The 20,194-nt window shown below is 38.2% G+C and overlaps 1 protein-coding gene across 1 annotated transcript in view; it reads left to right on the top strand.

Moving 5' to 3' along the window:
* LOC306851933 (protein kinase C epsilon type-like) overlaps positions 1 to 20,194 on the top strand; it is a 58,279-nt gene that overhangs the window by 19,263 nt on the left and 18,822 nt on the right. The window contains exons 3-10 of the mRNA XM_079388455.1: positions 15,019 to 15,184; positions 16,708 to 16,742; positions 16,896 to 16,984; positions 17,851 to 17,980; positions 18,063 to 18,205; positions 18,490 to 18,589; positions 19,145 to 19,350; positions 19,425 to 19,598. Coding sequence (XP_079244581.1) covers positions 15,019 to 15,184; positions 16,708 to 16,742; positions 16,896 to 16,984; positions 17,851 to 17,980; positions 18,063 to 18,205; positions 18,490 to 18,589; positions 19,145 to 19,350; positions 19,425 to 19,598 — 1,043 coding nt within the window. The remainder of the gene's footprint in view (positions 1 to 15,018; positions 15,185 to 16,707; positions 16,743 to 16,895; positions 16,985 to 17,850; positions 17,981 to 18,062; positions 18,206 to 18,489; positions 18,590 to 19,144; positions 19,351 to 19,424; positions 19,599 to 20,194) is intronic.

Genomic DNA, 20,194 nt, shown 5'->3' on the forward strand with positions numbered 1-20,194 from the left:
TGAGTCTTACACACACAAGGAAGAGAGTCTCTTTAGATATGAAGGGCAGTTGAGTTATTTTCAGTGGCACCTAAAGCTACGCAGACCAGAATAGCTCAGGCACTGCGGTGTCCTTACTTTCTGTAAAATTACCCACGTTCCTACCTTCCTGACCATGTCTCACAAGGCTCTTTTGTGAGTTGAGCCCAATTCAGAGCGCAAATGTTCATTGCTGTTTAAAGACTGATGATATCAGAGGCTTCTGAACCGAGCTGCGCTGGTCACAGATGTTTCATTCGGATAAATGAAATGTTTCTGTCTGTTCCACTGCCTGAGTGTGTTTATATACACATAAATCGTGAGATATTGAAAAGAAAAAGGGAGCAATAAAGTATCCTGGCTCCCACCTGCTTTGAGTAAGTTTGTCCCTTTTGCCGTTATCAGCTCACCGTTCTGATGAGAGGTGACAGACGCTGTGCTTCTATCTTTACCCTTCTCTATTTATAGTGATCCTCTCATCAGCCAAATGTATTCCTCCTTCCTCAGGCTTCTGACTCATCCCACTATTCAATACATTTAACCATATTAAAGGATAACCAACACAGGTTGAAAAAAGAAATAAGCAGGAAGTGTGTGTGTGTGTGTGTGTGTGTGCGCACATGCCTACAGAGTGAAAATGTTGTTTGTCGGTTGCTGCATGTTAGTTGTCCAGGATTTACTGTCTCAAAATAGCAGGTGGGACTGAACCATGCATTAACAGACAGACACACATACACACTCAAATCAATGGTGGCATGTGATGGTTTAGATATATACACTGTAAAAAAAAAATTAAGAGCTCCCAACTCAACATTTTCTAGTGACTGATTACATCTAAAGTTTTCCATTGTCTCAACATATTATTTCTCATTGAGCCAATGTTAACAGACTATAGCCAAATTCAGTTAGAAGAAATTCAATTGGGCCAATGGAAAAATTTAGATGTTATCAGTCACTAGAAAATTTTGAGTTGGGAGGTCTGAAGTTTTTTACAGTGTAGATGTGTGTGTGTGTGTGTATACATATATATATATATATATATATATATATATATATATATATATATATATATAATATATTTAAAATCTAATTTATTTCTGGGATGCAGTGCTGAAGTTTCATCGGACATTACTTCAGGCTTCACTGTAACATGATCATTCAGAAATCATTCTAATATGCTGATTTATTATCTGTGTGAACCTTTTTTTTTCTTTGATTCTTTGAATAAATAGTTAAAAAGAGCACCATTTATTTAAAATAGAAATCTTTTCTATCAATATAAGCCTTTACTATCACTTTTTATTCATTTAACACATCCTTGCTGAATAAAAGTATTAATTTCTTTGAAAAAAAAAAAAACTGACCCCAAACATTTAAATAGTAGTGTATACTGTAACACAACATTTCTATTTTGAATAAACACTGTTCTTTTTTAACTTTTCATTTATCAAAGAATCCTGAAAAAAGTATCACAGGTCCCAATAAATATTAAGCAGCACAACTGTTTCCAACATTGATTATAAATCAGCATATTAGAATGATTTCTGAAGGATGTGACGCTGAAGATTATTATGACGCTGAAGATTATTATGACGCTGAAGATTATGTGACGCTGAAGATTATTATGACGCTGAAGATTATTATGACGCTGAATATTATTATGACGCTGAAGATTATTATGACGCTGAAGATTATGTGACGCTGAAGATTATGTGATGCTGAAGACTTGAGTAATGATTAGAAATAGAGAAACTAGAGATGAGAAAATAGTAAACTGTGATAACATTTCACAATATTACTATTTTTTCTGTATTTTATAGTCAAATAAATGCTTATATTGTGAGCATAAGAGACTTAAAACTGTAACATTAAAAACTGTATTCAGATCTGCTTTTGTTAGTGAGTGATTGATGGCAGTGGTATAGGAGAAATTACCCAAATAAATATCCAGTACTGATCAATATATCCAATATTAACTGATACCAATAAAAAAAAATCTTCAATAACCATTATGCTGGCATATATTCTGTATTATGTTCATATATTATTATGCTATATATTCAAATGATATCTAGTCTGAGGTATTTAAAAAAAACTCAAGGCTGGAAATGCTTTAAAACACTTATCAGGAATACACTTCCTGAACGCACGAATTACAGTAAAACACAGTCACAGCAAAGACCAAATATTGCTACAGCTGTCCCAAACAAACCCCTTTAACCCCATTTCTGTCCATCTTCTTTCCGATTGGCCGTCCCCATCCACTTCCTGTTCATCCTACACTTGAACTTTCTCCCAGGGTTCATGTGTTCACTGCTCAGTGAGTGTCAGCCTTTTGCTGCTTATCGTGCAAATGCATCCAGGGCTGCTAGGAGAGGTGGTATTGGCTATATTTAGTTTTTATATTTTTTTTCTCTCTCTCTTTTCCTTAATGAGTTTCTGTATTTGAAGCCGCAGTGCGCTAAATGTTCTCTGTCTGTTCCATTTCCTCCAGGTTTTCTCTTTCTCTTGTCAGCTTCCCTACTCCTCCCTCTTTCCTAAAATCCAAATCTGTATGTTGAGCAGAGGATCTTCTGCGGTCGTTGCGTGTGTGTTTGTTCAGCGGGGGCAGCCCAGGCACTGAGATGGTATAAATTGCAGCAGTGGGGATTTTGACTCGATTTCCTTCTCATATATTCCCGTAGCGTCACAGTGTATTTCCCTGTTGAAGCCTAGCGTCCATTGACTTCAATTGGGCTGATTTGAACCGTTTTTTTTCAGTGCTTCGAAACTAGACGGTCATTGGATAAATGCTGCGATTATGTCCTGCCCCCGGACGTTCAGCGTCTCTGGAGGTGAATGGAGGAGTGGGCGGGGCTGGACTCCGGGCTTCTGCGTGATGATCGGAGGGTCTGTCGAAAGACTGCGGCTGTATCCGAAATCGCCCCCTATACCCTAATTCACTATTCCCTACATTAGTCCACTCATATAGTTCACTTGAAGGAGTGAATGAAAACGAGTGAGTGAATTCGGACACTAAGTGCACCGGAAGGACTGCCGTTTTTGCATAGTTTGCTTCCTGTTAAATAATAATTTGATACGGGCAGCTCCAATAGTAAGATTGAAGGATTTATCTAGAACTCAGTCACGGAAATTATGTATAAACCCTAATAGTCAATTTACAATTAATTTGTACCTGTGTTGTATTACGCCGTGGACGAGCGCTTCTAAAATGAATGGATGGATGATTCAGCTGTGGGCGCCATCTTCTGGTGAGACGCGGGAATTCATTCGGCGCGCGACTCTCTCAGTGCATTCTGGGGATTCTCTAGCCGTTGAGTGTACATCGCTTGTACGCTCGTTTTTGCGGTGCATTGTGGGATTGAATGAGTGCACTTGAGAACATCCACTAACGGCTGTGTCCAAATTCAGGGTCTGCATCCTTCGGAGTACTCATTTGAAGGATGTTACGTCACAGCGCCGCGACGAAGGCTGTCCAAATTCGTAGGATCCTTCAAATGCGGCCCACAAATACGTCCTCCTTTTCCCCGAATTGGAAGGATGTGGTGTGGTGAGGTGTGGTGGATCCTTTCCCGTCCTACCTATCCCATAATTCTTTTCGGCAGAGCGTAATGGCGGACGAAGCGAGCGGTAGCGGAGTGGGAGAGGAGTTTCTCTGACAAAACAAGCTAAAGTTTATGCTTCGGCTCAATGAATTTGTAGGAGAAATTAGTAGAATACTTAAAAACAAATAAAAATAGGCTATAATGGCTTACCTGGATGTGACTGTCTTGTAGTCTGATATAAAAAACTCTCCGACAATGAGCAAAGAAAGTATTTAATTTATTTAATTGCTTTATTTCTTCCAAAAGAATTAAAATGAGGAGAATAACTCTTTGTTTGTCCATTTTCCCGCTTCTTGTTTGGCGCTGTCACGGTTGCTAGGCGACAGGATATGAGCAACGGGTAAGGGAGGGAACTGAAAGAAGGGTAGGCTGTCCAAATTCACAAACACCGACTTCCGGGTTTTGCGGACGTCGGAGGATCCCTCCTCCTTCAACCGGGTAGGAAGGATCCTAAGGAGGATGCAGACCCTGAATTTGGACACAGCCATGGTTTCGAACACCACTTAAAATGGCTGTCCCCCTCAAATAGTGCACTATTTGAGGATATAGGGGGCGATTTCGGATACAGCCTGCATCTCCTTTTGATTAGGGCTGGGTATCGAGTTTGATACTTTTTAGGCACCGACCGAATTGCCTCGATACCACCGAGTATCGAAAAACGTCTTGTCGTTCGGTACCAAATTTCGATACCTAAGGGGTTAATCTCATTAACGTCAGTGAGCCAATAAGCCTGCAGCACTAGGTGTGACTAGAAGGGACGCGGCGCTGATTGATCAGTGTTTGACATCCGCGAGAGTGATTCGAAAGCGTACGGAGCAGTCTGCTCTCTATATCGCGCAGTTTCGCTTACTTGACACAGACTGAAGCTCGCGTGACATTTCAGCGTCTGCCGTCTCACTAAATGAGGACATAAACACATGAACAACAGCTCCAGAACTGCTCTGAGAGTCACTTCATGAGCATTTTACCGTTTGATTTGAGTAAAACTTGCGTCATATCATATACACACAGAACTGTAAAGGTATTCCCGGAAACCCATCAAAATAAAAGTTCGGTTTAACTTGGAAGACACTGCGGCAGAAATAAATTAATATTGTTCAGCAGAGTGTACATACTGCTACTACTAGGCTACTATTCAAATTATTAAAACTCTTATTTTTTTAATGAATGATCACACAACATTTCTTCCATGTTTTAATTTTAATAGTAAAATTTTGCCAAAATAAATAGTTTTATTTTCAATAATTTAAAAGAAAAATGAAATTGTTTTATGCCTTCATTTGAAAACCAGATACAGAACACAGAATTTCTGAGGAAAAAGAAAACATTTCATAAGGCTGTTTTAAGAATAAATTTGAATAAACTAAGTAGTTTGTATGCATTCAAATAATTAGACATACTACAACATAGAATTTAATAACAATAAAACATATTGTGAAAGAAAATAAAACATCCACTTATGAAAGTGGATAAAGATTTTAAATTTCTTGAAGTCTTTAACAACCTAGAATAAATGAATAGAAATGATGATTCTGTCTGAGCTATGCGTTTTAAAACGAACACGCACTAGTGTAAACTGAAAACTATTTGAGCTTTATTAAAATTATTTGTACTGATTTATTGTGTTGGCTATATTTTGTTCCTTTGTGCAGTGGCTCAGGAGATGAGTCTTTGAGTCTGTATACATGTCAACAAGCTGAAAAAAATAAAACCAAAGTTTTTTGAGATAATGTGAAGTGACGTTCAGCCAAGTATGGTGACCCATACTCGGAATTCGTGCTCTGCATTTAACCCATCCAACGTGCACACACACAGCAGTGAACACACACACACACACAGCGTGAACATACACCCGGAGCAGTGGGCAGCCATTTTATGCTGCAGCGCCCGGGGAGCAGTTGGGGGTTCGGTGCCTTGCTCAAGGGCACCTCAGTCGTGGTATTGAGGGTGGAGAGAGCGCTGGACATTCACTCCCCCCACCTACAATTCCTGCCGGCCGGGGACTCGAACCCGCAACCTTCGGATTACAAGTCCGACTCTCTAACCATTAGGCCACGACTTCCCGTGGCCTAATGGCCTAATGGCCTAATGTAATCTTGTTAAAACTGTTTTCATAAAATTGGTATCGAAAAAAGTATCGTTCAGGAACCGGTATCAAACTCAAGGTATCGGTATCGATATCGAACATTTTTGAACGATACCTAGCCCTACTTTTGATTGACAGCGATTGTGTCCTATAAGAAGTCGCTGATGCTGAAGCTATTCGAGCTCAGTCCCATAGCGGATTGACAAACTGCTGCAACCTATTTCTTGGTATTTGCTTGGCGAAATTGCTGGCCAATTTTCATCATAACAGGAGAAAGCTGTGTGATTACTTGGTGTTCCTTAACCCACCGGTGGGGGCTGTCTCGTTTTTCTTTATGAAGCGAAACAAACTAAAAATACCCCAGGAGTTTTGATAGTATAGATAAGAGAAAGGTATAATTTGAAACTGCAAAGTGTCTACTTTTATTTGTGTATAGTCATAATAACAACAAAACCATGTGCTTTTAAAAAAAATAGAGAAAATAAACAGGGTGCGTTCTCTGCAGGCTCTGTAAATAAAACAACATGAATACAAAAACAAATATTCTATGTTAAAGTAATCCGTATGAAACCAATGCGATGTCCAGTTTTCCCATCTCAACTCATTATATCTAATGCTGTCACGCCCACATCGTCTCCGCGGAAACAAACAAGTTCATCCCGGATACTTTCTGTTTCTGGAAGAAGATCTGCTGAGAGAAATAACCCAGAATTTCTAAATGTGTTGTTGTTTTTTCCCCTTCAGAGCACATAAACAATATACACTATGAAAATGCCAGGTGCAAAAGCTTGGAGACAGCATATATAGAAATTAAAACTTTTATTTAGCACACAAGTGATGATAAAGACATGTATCATGTTACAAACGATGCTGTTCTTCTGAACTTTCTATTCATCAAAAAAATAAAAAATTCTTCTTAGCTCTTTTCAACATAATAATGTTTTTTTTTTAGCAGCAAATCACAATATTAGAATGATTTCTGAAGGATCATGTGACTGGAGTAATGATGCTAAAAAGTAAGCTTTGAAAGACAGCTTTGAGTGTTTAACTGCACTCACAAGTGAATCTAAAGTTATTTTGTTTTGATAGCTAAATATATACTTAAACTACAAAAAAAAATAAAAAAAACTTTCTTGTAACTCTTCCTCTCAGTCACATACTTGACTAAATGGCTCATTATGAAGCTCATTATGAAGCTCATTATGCAGGCCTGTCTTCTCAGGTGTGAATGTGAAGGTTCACGCCTTCTCGCATAGACCATTTTTACTCAAAAAATCAATATATTGTTTTTTGTGAGCAAATAAACAAGATGATTTTCACATTATTTTGAAGCAAAAATTCTCAGCTACAAGATCCAGTTCTCAGAAGTCCTGTGGTCAAATGTTCTGTGTTTTTTTATGGCCTTATTTCAGTGACTTCAAAATGTTAGTTTTTCACTAACCACACATAAACGTTGTTTTCTCAAAAACAAAATCAAGTACATAAGTGCTGCTAACATATTATTGTAGCCCTGTTTTTGCTGTTTACAGTGTTATTAGACTTTAGCCATTTATATATTTATAAGCAACTGAAAAAAGCACAAATGTCAGGGCATGTCAAAACTTCTCCAGGCCCCCAAAACACCCTCAGACCACAGAGGGTTAAAGACATGGAGTTGGACAGTGCAATGCCTCAGCTTTACAAACTGTTCTCATTAGTGGCAACAATTGGAGCTACATCTGCAGGTGTAGAAAGGAGCTTCTCCTGTTTAAAGCGGCTCAAGTCCTACACCCGTAACACAATGGGCCAAGGCCGTTTAAGCAGCCTAGCTCTGCTGGCCATTGAGAGGACACTGGTCAAGTCACTGGAAAAGACGCCTAGTTGGTACGACAGGGTCACAGAGCATTTTCTTGAAAATAATTTACGTATATATAAATGGACAATTTAATTTAGGCTGATGTAGGCCGAAAATGAGCTTCCCCTCTTTGAAAGACCAGCAGCCGCCACTGGATTGCAGGGGTTGCCATGCTAAACCTGTGTGCTCACACACTTATAGATGGATAGAGTGGGTGAGAGGTCCGAGAGCAGGACAAGAGCGATGGAGAAAAGGGTGAAAGAGTGGACAAGGTCAAAATCTGAACAATGACGTTGCCGTCATGAAGAGTATTTGGATTAGTTAACGATAGCCTCGCGCAGATCTTTAGCATTTAAATCCGGCTCGGTTTGCGTGACATTAAGAAAACACATAGTATATGCATTTTTGTAAAGTATTATGTTCGATAATATCTGTACTATTGGTGTTGGATCTCTTAAAGATTTATCTTACCTTTTAGACTGATCTTAACGTATTTCCCTTCATGCGATTAAGGACCCTCACAGAAGTAATCTGCACTCGTTTTGTAATTTAGAAAGCAAGAGAGATAGTCATGTGACAGATGGCTAGTTAGATAACATCTCGGATCACTACGCTGCTGTGGCTCCATAATACAACTGTGATATCACCTGCCAAGCTTGGCAGAGACAGGACTGCTTGACAACATTCTTGTGACTCAACTAATTACTGAAGGAATCTTTCTTTGAAAGTAACTGTTCAAAAGTTTGGGGTTGCTAAGATTTTCTTACTATTCAATTCATTAATATTTTACAAAACTATTTTACAAGTTATTACAATTTAAAATCTTTTTTCTTTTTGAAATATCCTTTATGTGAAACAGCAGTTTTGATAACATTATAAATGTCTTTACTTCCACTTCAAATCAATTTAATGCATCTTTACTGAATAAAAGTATAACCCTACTTACTAGTACTGACCTAAATTTGATAATGTGTTGTTTTTGTGTGTGTTGCAGTTATTGGTCATGAGAATTACACATGACTTAAGTCCTAAGCATTTCTAAGTGCCTGTGTTAACAGGCTACTCTATTCACACAGCAGGAGAGTAGCTGCAAGTACAGTTACAGCACTGAGACATTTCTTTGGTGTCCGTTGTGCACTAAACTAAACAGAAATAATTAAAAATACACTTAACCTATTCTTGAACACAATTTCTTTTTACTATATATATTTTTATGTGGCAACATAAAGTACTGGAGCAAACTGCTCACACTTTATGGAAGGTTACATGCACAAGCACAAACAGTGCTTTCTGTTCACTTAATCTGAGTCCAGATGATTTCATAACAGATTATAGCTTTTGCAATTTGTGCCGATTAATTACGTACGTACGTAAATGTGTTTAATGTAAATTAGATTTCACAATGATTCATTTGTAATAACTCTGAATGGCCAAAATCTCACTGAAAAAAAACAAAAAAAACATTTTGTGTAGAAACAATTTTCACTCAGAAATGGAAATTTCCAAATGAAAAGGAACACATTGAATTAAGCATGACATAAAAAAAAAATAGTATTCTTGTTACAAATACTGTAGTAATCAGTTGTATTATAACATTTCTTTATTTATTTATTTTTTTTTTACTGTGTATGATTTAAAGCAGTTTTTAAGTGCATGTTACCTAATAGCCTAAATAGCTTGACAGTCCTGTTGAAAAGATCAGCATTACCAGCATATGTTACATTTTGGATGCTGGTATTAACCAGCAAATTTACCAGCTAGACTGCAAGCCATCACTAACCAGATTGTACCAGCATGTACCTGCAGGGAGCTATTGCACCAATTCTCTCTCTAAACTCTTCAAACTTTACCTTGGATGATGAAGTTGAAGTTTGTGTGGCTCATCTGTCACTCACTGATGAATCTGAAGTTATGAAACCGACTGTCATTGAGTTATATTTACATTTACATTTAGTCATTTGCCAGATGCTTTTATCCAAAGCGACTTACAATTGGGGAATACAAAAAGCGATGAAGTTATAAACAGATTTGCAATCTCTCTCTCTCTCTCTCTCTCTCTCTCTCTCTCTATCTCTTTCTGATTGATGCCATTTTAATTGGTCCCATGCTGTGCTCTGGCTGGATTGGAGAGTGCTTGTGGGTGGCGTGTCTGGGGCTGAAGTGGCATTGGCGTGGGTGGAGGCTGCCCCGAGCTCCTCTTGGCTGTCTGACCGTGGGCGAACACAGCCTCATCAGCTCAGCCTTCTATAAGCCAATCAGGAGAATAGTGGACGAAATATACACGAACGAAAAGAGAGCAACTGTGAGAGGCGTAGAAGGATGAGTATGTGTGTACAGAAGGGAGTGACCGTGGTTTGGTGAAGCGCACGTGCAGTTGTCCCTGATCACCATGGACACAGTCACTAGGGAACGTGTTCATGCATTCTCACCTGCTGCATGTTATCAGACTTGAATGAGATAGATAAAGATTGTAAAGGTGTGACTGTGTACTGTACTCCTCTGTCACACCGATTTCTCTTTTAGATCTTTCTTTCTTTCTTATTACTGCAAACAGGCTGTCAGCATTTACTAAATAGGATGTGTGTAATTATAATTATTATTAATTGAATTAATTAACTTGGTCAATCTAAGACTTTCCATTTCTTTGCCCTTATAAATTCCTTGACTGAACTGGCAGGGTGTTTTGGGTCATTGTCCTGATGCAATATGAATTGAACTTCCCAATGAATCTGGTGGCATTTTCTTGAATATTGGAAAGATGGTTTTGTACCCTTCCAAATTCATTCTGCTACTGTCATCATACATTAAGTCATCAGTAAAGTTGAGAGGGCCTGTTCCAGAGACAGCCATGCATGCCCATGCCACAATACCACCTCCACCATGCTTTACAGATGAGGCTGTATGCTTGGGTTCATTTGCAGTTCCCTTTTTTTCTCCACATTTTTGCTTTCCTGTCACTTAGATAAAGGTACATCTTTGTCTCATCGGTCCATACACACTGTTCCAAAACTCTTCTGGCTCACCTTTGTGCTTTTTTGCAAACTCTAATCTTGCCTTTCTGGTCAGAGGTTTGCATCTTGCTGTGTAGCATCTGTAATTCTGTGTCAAAGTCTCCTGAGGACAGTAAATTGTCAGAGCATCACCCCAGCTTTCTGGAAGTTGTTGGTGATTTTACAGACACGTCTTTTAGGGTTCATTTTCACAGCTTTTATGATTTGTCTGTCATCAACTACTGTTGTTTTCTCAGCCAATCAGGTTGTTGTTGGTTGCTGGTGCCGCTGGTGGTTTCCAAACTCTTGATTTCTCCATGCCCTTTGTTTTTGCTATAGCTATAATTGACTTCCTCTTTTCTTTTAGCATCCAAATTGCTTGCTTTTCTCTCAAAGTCAGCTCCCTCATCTTCATCCTGGTTTGTGTGTGTCATCATCGAATGCAAGATTCAGAATACAGAAGTAATGGATGTAACTGATACAACACATTCCCTGCTTTTAATATCTGAAGAATTAATGCAACAGGACACAGCTGATCACTTAGAAAGACCTGTGAGGCAATTACTACACAGAACCGTTGTTCACTGACAAGATAGGCAATATCGTGTTCATAATCGCAGACGAATCGCCATCGATTATGAACACGAAATTGCCTAGCTTGTCAGTGAATTACGGTTCTGTGCAGTAATTCCCGCTCCATTTGAAAGCAGGTAATGGCGATTAACTACTAATCAAGAAACCGTTGTTACTGACTAGATGCGCATGATAATCGAATTTGATTAATTGCACAGCCCTACCACAATTTCTTCCCTAATGTATCGCCCCAACTCAATTTTGACAAAAATGTCCGATAGAACCTTAGAATTCTATTAATTCTATGGTGATGTGTATATATAGCCATATATATTTGTTAGCAATAAATAGCATGTCAGTATTGTATTAGCCACCTGCACCTTATCTCTAGATATCAGTCTCGACCATTGAAACCATTCTTATCTGCCAACATACCGTCAATAACAAACCGAAATACAAACTAGATCCAGGAATCTCCACACAGAGCTTAGTCAGACTGGACAACATATTTAATTTGACACAAGCTTCAATCTGTCATACTGCCTTAAAGCTCTGTTATGTCAATATTTTTCCCATTTTCCATACTGGAAATTCCTGAAAATAACATATGTTCAACAAAGTCACATAGGCAGAAACATTGTACAGAAGAAATAGAGTTTGAGTTAGCATATTGATACACTAACAGCATGATGCTTTAATAAGTAAAGAGAAACTGTAATAATGAATAAAGAGTTCATTTTGGTTAGAAAATTCAATTATGAAATAAGAAAATATTTTAAAATAGTTGACTCTGTTACTTTGTCTACAGTATTGGCTGAACTTTTACCACTGATCTTGTCGCTGTCTATTCTAGGTTTGCATTCTCTGTGAAAGATACTATACATGCGATGATGCCTTACCTCACTTTACTGCCTTTATGTTGGGCCTATGATGTCTTAAAATGCTGTCTAGTTGGTCAGCACACTAGATTTTGAGACAAAGCTATTGATTTCCTTCCTGCCTCATGTTCATGTCAAATTAAATATGGCGACAGTACTCAGACTAGATCTATAAAGTGAATGCAGACAGTATGAACTCAATTGGTATCATGTCTTCCCTGTCAGTGTATTTATGTGTGGTACTCTAAGGTGAACTGTGTTGTGCTGGGAGGTATAGGTGTGTTCTGGTTAAGCCCTGCTTTTTGAGCAGATGGATAATGTATTATATAAGCACATCTATCCCACTAATGGCCCTTTCAGCTGCCATGCTGTACTCCTGAGCAGCTGCCCGCTCCAGAAGACAGGACGCTCTGATATCAGACAACACACACACACAACTTGCCCCATGAGCACCCTGACATGAGACAGAATGCAGATATACACACACACGCTCACCGAACGTCCCCCAGGAACCTTGCAATGGTAATTGTACCGAGCCTAGTCGCTCTATGGGGGCTGCGTGCCACCCTACGGGGATTCTTAGCTGTAATCACACCTCTGCAGCAGCTCCCCTTACAGACAGCATTAAAATAATGCAGCCCACACATACGCTGCTGTACTGAAAGACAAGAAGTGTGGGAGGAGTTGGATGGCAAGTTTATTGGAACAAAACAAGTGGGAGAAAGTTGTTAGACTCTCAACTCTCCTCCAAGGAAACCTCTCTCTCTCATTGACGGACATTATGGGCAATGCCACAACACACATAGTGATGTGAATGCAATTTCACAGTTGTTTGTGTGATGAAGGAACGCTGTCCCTTAAGGCATCACCTGACTGCTGGAATGCATGGAGCCATGGCGGTGGGTCACATGGTTGGTCAGGTGGTCCTCGGCCGCCAGTTTCTCTCACGATCAACACACATATACACAATTACTGCAGCCCTCAAAGGGGGAAAGTGAGGGGAAGAGTTGCTTGAGAATCAATGATGTGTTTGTTCACTTTCTCAGCTGGCTGGGTTGAAGTTAGATCATGAGCTTTCCTGAGGATCGACCAGATGTTCGGAGTTTGGTGACTGACCAAAGTTCTACTGTACCAGAGTGTGTGGATGTGTGTTCACTTTAGAAAGTGTTTGTATTAGCTTTTATTTTTAGTTAATACTGTAAAAAAGGAGAAGAGTAAAAAGAATGAATGTTTTCAAACAGGTTTCTTCAAACATGCCACCTGTCTGCTATTGGTTGGATTAACAGGTAGCCTCGCCCCAAACTCACACCACTGGTTAAATCAATGTTACTATATGAAGCTGGTGATATACGAAAAATGGCATAGACCGTCATGCATTTTAATTGAATTTTAAAGAAAAATACATTTCAATCATGACAACTCTCGGAAGATTTTAGCATGGTGATGGATATGACAGTGTTAATGTATTTGGTCTTGGCGGAATAGATCTGCTACACTGCTGCTGAATTCCTGCTGCTGTTGATTATTGCTGTAGTTGTAGATTATTGCTGCTGCTGCTGCAAACAAGTACAGGAACTTGCTACTGCCAATGTATATGGCCATATGGTGCTGTGAGTATTTAAGACATACTGCTGCTGAACAAATAGCATATAAAATAACCCCTAGCAGATCTATACAGGTGTAGCTGGGGAAGGTGGAGGGCTTCAGAGAAACTCTGAAAGCGCGCTGCAGGAATCTCAAGTGAATGCTAGCCAGCCATATAAATGCAAGGCAGTAAGCTCATTGGCTGCATATGCAACATGACCCAGTCAGCTTGTGCCAAGTCGTTTCACTCTCTGAATATCATCCGTTACGTTAACAACCCGTCAGCCTGCGCCATCTAGAGTTTCATGACTGAACTATATTATTAATGCAAAATGTACACTACAGGTCAGTGATTTTTATTTATTTTTTTTTTTTTATGTAGCCTATTTCAAGGCTGCATTTATTTGATCAAAAATATCATAAAAAGAGCAATATTGTGAAATATTATTGCAGTTTTAAATAACTGATTTCTATTTGAATTATTTTAAAATTTAATTTATTCCTGTGATGCATTTTCAGTATAATTACTCCAGTCTTCAGTGCCACATAATCCTTCAAAAATTATTCTAATACTCTGATTTGGTGTTCAAGTAGTTGTGCTGCTTAATATTTTTGCTGAAAACTATGATGCACTATGACTTTTTTTTACTACATATTTTTCAGGGTTCTTTGATTTAAAGTAAGTTCAAAAGAACATTACTTTACATTACATTATTAAAATTCTTCCAAAAAAAAATTCTTTAAACCTAGGGGACATACACTGCCCTCCAAAAGTTTGGAAACGCCATAGAAAAGTGGAGTTTTGGACAATATTGGCATGAATCCTTTTAAATTTGTGATAATTTTGCACTGATAAGGGACAACACAAACTACGAAAACATATTTTATTACATAAACAGTTTATACATAGAAAAAAATTAAATTTTCGATTCATCAAAATATCCACCATTGGCAGCTATTACAGCTCTGCATAATCTGGGCATCCGAGCTGTCAGTTTATTCAAACATTGACTTGATACTGTATATTACTCCAAGCCTCCTGAAGGATTGCCCAAAGATGATTCACACTGGTTTGGCACTTCTTACGGACATCACGGTCCAGTTCTTCCCATAGTAGCTCAATTGGGTTGAGGTCGGGTGATTGGGGAGGCCATTCCATGACAGACATGATGCCAGCTGACTGTTTCCTCTCCAAATAGGATTTGCACAGCTTGGAAGTGTGCTTGGGGTCATTGTCTTGTTGGAAGGTTTAGGAAGGTTGGGATGTTTCCAAACTTTTGGAGGGCAGTGTACAAACTGACTTATATTCTGATAAAAAATAAATACATTTGTGGACACATATATACATACATTCACAAATAAATAATTACATTTTTTTATTTTAAATATATACACATTCAACATATTAACATTCACCTGTCTTATTTTCTCCGTGTCATTTTCTCTGCAGCTGCATCATCCAATGAAAATGAGCAGAGAGTGTTCCGTGAGAGGATGCGTCCACGCAAACGTCAGGGAGCGGTCCGGAGGCGCGTCCATCAGGTCAACGGTCACAAGTTCATGGCCACCTACCTGAGACAGCCCACCTACTGCTCCCACTGCAGAGATTTCATCTGGTAGGACCCTCAGCAGCCCTCACCTGTCGCCCTTTTTATCTCATTCACAACAGCTACGTCTATACAGGACTCCCTTTATTATAAGATCCCTTTCAGACATATAAAAGCTTTTGTTTATGTAATTTTCCAAGTCGATGCATGATGACACCTGATGCTAAACACAGGAACTCCTCTTGGTTCCAACAAAAGAGTTTTTGTAATGAATATTAATATTGAAAGCAAATTAGATCGACCGTTCTTTGTGCTTATGTGGAAGGCCTAAAGGGAGGCATTCATAGATTAAACAGATGTTTATTTTTATCTCTGCAAACAGTTCTTCCCTGTAGAGTAATAACTGTTAGGTCTAACTATTTGCATACCTGGTGAATAGTGCATCTGTGTGGCTCCACACAATGCTGCTTGTTGCCACTGACACAATCAGCTATAGATGCAGTGTCTGTGTTGTAACCATAGACTGTAAAAAAAAATGGACGCAGTGTCCGTGACGTCACTCGTAGGTTTCTGAAGAGCGTTTTTGAAGCCTAAAGTGGGCGGAGCCGACCGCCGCCATCTTGGCAACGCGTCACCGCGCATCACTCCCGGATGATCAAAAATGGGCAATGAGGCGGGACGTGGGCGGAACTGAGGTGCCTGGTTGTCTGTATATAGTATGCTTTATTAATCATGTTCTCACTGAGTTTCGTCTTTTAAAAACAGTTTTAATCGGTTTTAATTCTTTAAGCCACAGAGTTTGTATTATAGCCTAACAGTTTTCTATTGGAGGAAAACGCTTAACCAGTAACGTTAATTACAGGCCTAACGTTACAGCCAATCACAGTCTGTCGGATTCTGGAGTGTAGTTAAGTTTTAAATAAAATTATAAAGAATAAATAAATTAATAAATAAAATTACATTACAATATCACTCACCGGAAAAAATGGAGCCTAGACTTGGACGGTCTGTTAGTACAATTAACCGCACAACAAGCCATTTTATTAGATAATTTTAAGAAATAATAACGAAAAAAGCCATAGACTGTATAAAACAAAAGCAGAAACACGGCAGAGATGCCAAGTTCAGCGGCTGAGGTAACGTGACGGCTAACAGACAGCAGATAGAGACAGCAACGTCAATCAACCTGTCACTCAAGTGGCCACGCCCTTAATTATGCAGAAGTTTAAGGCTTAATATAATTTAAATGGAAGAGTTATAAAAACATTCACCCCCCTCACAGTTGTCACGAAGGGCAAAATTAGCTATATAGACCAAAATAAATTTTTGTACCAGGCTGTAAACATGTTTTTTTCTACTGTAAAGTTGGGCATTTTAACATGGAGAGTCAATGTGATTGACTCCCTTTTGGAGCCAGCCTCCAGCGGCTAGTCGATGAATTGCAGTTTTAATCACTTCCGTGTTGGTTTCACTAGAGGGAGCGGGAGGTTGCCGCTTGGTTGTAACACAACGCCCCCTCTGCTGGTCAGAAACAGAACTGCACAATCGTGCTGTATGCCATCTAACACATTTATTTCACTCTGGTTCTGCAGGGGTGTATTGGGGAAACAGGGGTATCAGTGTCAGGGTGAGTAAGACTCTTCGCTTATGTACAATGACAATAAAATCAATTATAGTCTTTCCTCATTTGATAATCCAATCTTTATCTTTTCATGTATCTGGGTTTTTTTTTTAATAACCATGCGATATTAACTTTTTGCCTGTTCCCCAAATCACTCAGTGTGTACCTGCGTGGTCCATAAGAGATGCCATGAGCTCATTATAACAAAATGTGCTGGCTTGAAGAAACAGGAAGACACTCCTGAAGAGGTCAGTTCTACATTCTTGCTCTCTCAAGCTATGTTTGAGTTTGCATACTTGTATTAGTTTCTGAAGTATGTATACTACACATTATGACCTAATACGTTTGCCAATATGTTTATAATTATCACAACAGAAAATAACGCTGAATACTGTTTCCCAGAATACGATGCACTTATCTTGACCTTTTTACAGTGTGACAAATGATATCAGCAGCATTCTTTGACATTTTTCTTTCTTTCTTGTCTTATTTTGTTAAAATGTAGTTGTTGTATTTCTGAGATGGTAGCGGGACACTACACATAATATAACATAATGAGACAATGTGACAGGAAGATCATGAGGACTTCTTAAAATGTTAAATATTGATGCATAATGTTTAATGAGATATACTTTTTTTTCTTTTAAGAAATTGTAGGTAGTGTACTGTACAGTGTATACTGCGTTGTTTTTCAGTATTCTAGTATTCTAACAATAGCCCATGCAGTGCTATTTTAATATTATTTTAATATTAATTAAAAGTATTATTATTGTAGTATTTGTTTATATATATATTTATATTTACTTTTTTATTTTTTAAATTCCAGTTTTAGTAATTGTAGTACTTTGGCTTAAACTTATTTTATTTCAGTTATTTGCCAAGGCAACATTTTTTTAATTTTCCTTGAATTTTTCAGTTTTGTTTTTGCCCATCTAATATTTATTTTCAGCTTTATTTAAATGAACTAATAAACAAATAGTTTACTTATCCAGATTTTTCATCGTTTTAGTTGTAGTTTTAGTTAACACCACTGAGCCTCATGTGCCTAAAACTACTAAAACCTCTGCAGTTGAATTGTGGGTATTGTGGCATGAATGATGTTTTGTTTTTACAGGTTGGCTCCCAGCGCTTCAGTGTAAACATTCCACACATGTTCAGCATTCATAATTACAAAGTCCCCACCTTCTGCGACCACTGCGGCTCCTTACTTTGGGGACTAATGCGGCAAGGCCTGCAGTGCAAAGGTAAGTGTTGTGAAGAATCATTTTGTTCAAGAATCTGATGTTATTGACATGTATTAATTTCTGTCTTCTCGCCTGTTTCCAGCCTGTAAAATGAATGTCCATCGGCGCTGTGAAAGTAATGTAGCTCCTAGCTGTGGTGTCGATGCCAGAAAAATTGCTAAAGTGCTCTCTGATCTCGGGGTGACACCAGATAAGATCTCCAACAGTACCCAGCGCAGGAAAAAGGTGAGTGGCCTAAATATCTGGGGAATGTAGGTAAACCAGATTGGACCATGGGTTGATGCAATAATCTACAGCACACAAGAAAATGAATTACGAAATACTGTTGTTAATTTCACATGAGAAAAGCACATTATAATGAATGAAAAAAAAGAAGGTATGATCACTTTAAATAATTATGCGGTAAAATGAGGCCAGTGACAATTGTCACAATGATGTTAAGGATTTAGGTGAGAAAGGCATTAAAATATTAAAAACATTAGTAATGATTAAAAATGTTCTCTCTTTAGTTGACTCCAGGGCAGGACCCTCAGCAACCCATAACAGAAGCCCCCACATCAGAGGAATCTGACCGATGCAAATCAGCTCCAACTTCACCTTGCGACCAGGGTACAAAATTACACCCTCACACTCTCTGCAATCGTAGTCTTTCATTACTACATATTCATAATGTATTTGCACACTTAATGGGATACTTAATCCAAAAAGGAAAATTCTGCCATTTATTGTTCTAAATCTGTAAGTTTTTTTCTTACTTGGAGCACAGAAGGAGAAATTTTGAAGAATGTGCTGGATGCTCTTTCAACTCCAATTGAATTTATATTCCTGTTACAATGAATGTAGACTGGAGCTTCCAAGATTCAAAAGTGATTTAAAAGCACAATAAAAAAATAACTGCATGGAACATCTCTATAATTTCATCCAGTAATTTAATTTAATTTAATTTAATTTAATTTAATTTAATTTAATTTAATTTAATTTAATTTAATTTAATTTAATTTAATTTAATTTAATTTAATTTAATTTAATTTAATTTAATTTATGGATTTAATGGAAGAAAGAAAGAACTCATACAGGTTTAGAGTGTGAGTAAATAATGGCGGAATTATCATTTTTGAAAGCATTATTCCTTTAAGTCTAATGTTTATGTTTGTCAATTTGTAGCGGAGCTTGCAGAACTGGAGAGTATCCGCAAGGCCCTTTCATTCGGCCAGGAGCACAAGTCTTCCTCCTCTTCCGCAAGCAGCGGTGTTCAGAGCACAGCGACCGAGGGCCGGGAGAATGGAGATGTGAAGACTGTCCAGACGAAGAGGATGAGTCTTACCGACTTCTCTTTTATCAAAGTGCTGGGCAAAGGCAGCTTTGGCAAGGTGAGTGTTTTTCACAGATCAGTGCTTTTCAGATGTGGAATCAACACCTTCACTTTGCCCTTTCCATGCTGTAGGTGATGCTGGCAGAGCTGAAAGGCACAGATGAAGTTTACGCTGTGAAAGTTTTGAAGAAAGACGTCATCCTTCAAGATGATGATGTGGACTGCACTTTGACAGAGAAACGCATTCTAGCCCTGGCTAGAAAACATCCCTATCTAACCCAGCTATTCTGCTGCTTCCAGACAAAGGTAAAACAGTCACTAAACCAAGACCCAATTTCTCGCTAATCCAGACTCAAGATTAAACAAGATTAAAGACTTTAGATCTACCATCTTTTTCATGTCACCTTCAAGTCGTTCCAAATGCAGTATTACTTTCTTTCTATCCGTGAAAAAAAGTGAGATTTTAGACATATTGTCCACACTTCTGATGGCCATACCATAAAAGTGGATGAATTTATACGGCCAAGTTCCAAAATAGAACTTCATGCATTGATTCATTGTAGCTCTATGCAATATTTCATAGTCCATACAACTTGTATACCTCAGTCTTCTGAAGCCATACAATAAATGTTTGTGAGTAAACTAAAAAAATAAGTATATTAAAAATATTGATAAGTCTACAATAAAGTTTAGTTAATGCATTAGGTATCCTGAACTAACAATAAATGGATTTATTGGACAACGTTACTCTTAATTTCTATAGACCCTACCATTCAAAAGGTAAAGCTCTATAATACATTTAAAATGTTTTTGAAAGAAATCTCTCAATACTCAGTAAGGCTGCATTTATTTTATTACAAATACAATAAAAACAAAAATATTTCAAAATGTGTTTAGAATTT

The sequence above is a fragment of the Barbus barbus genome (genome assembly GCF_936440315.1).
Source record: "Barbus barbus genome assembly, chromosome: 32".
NCBI classification, from domain to species: Eukaryota; Metazoa; Chordata; class Actinopteri; order Cypriniformes; family Cyprinidae; genus Barbus; species Barbus barbus.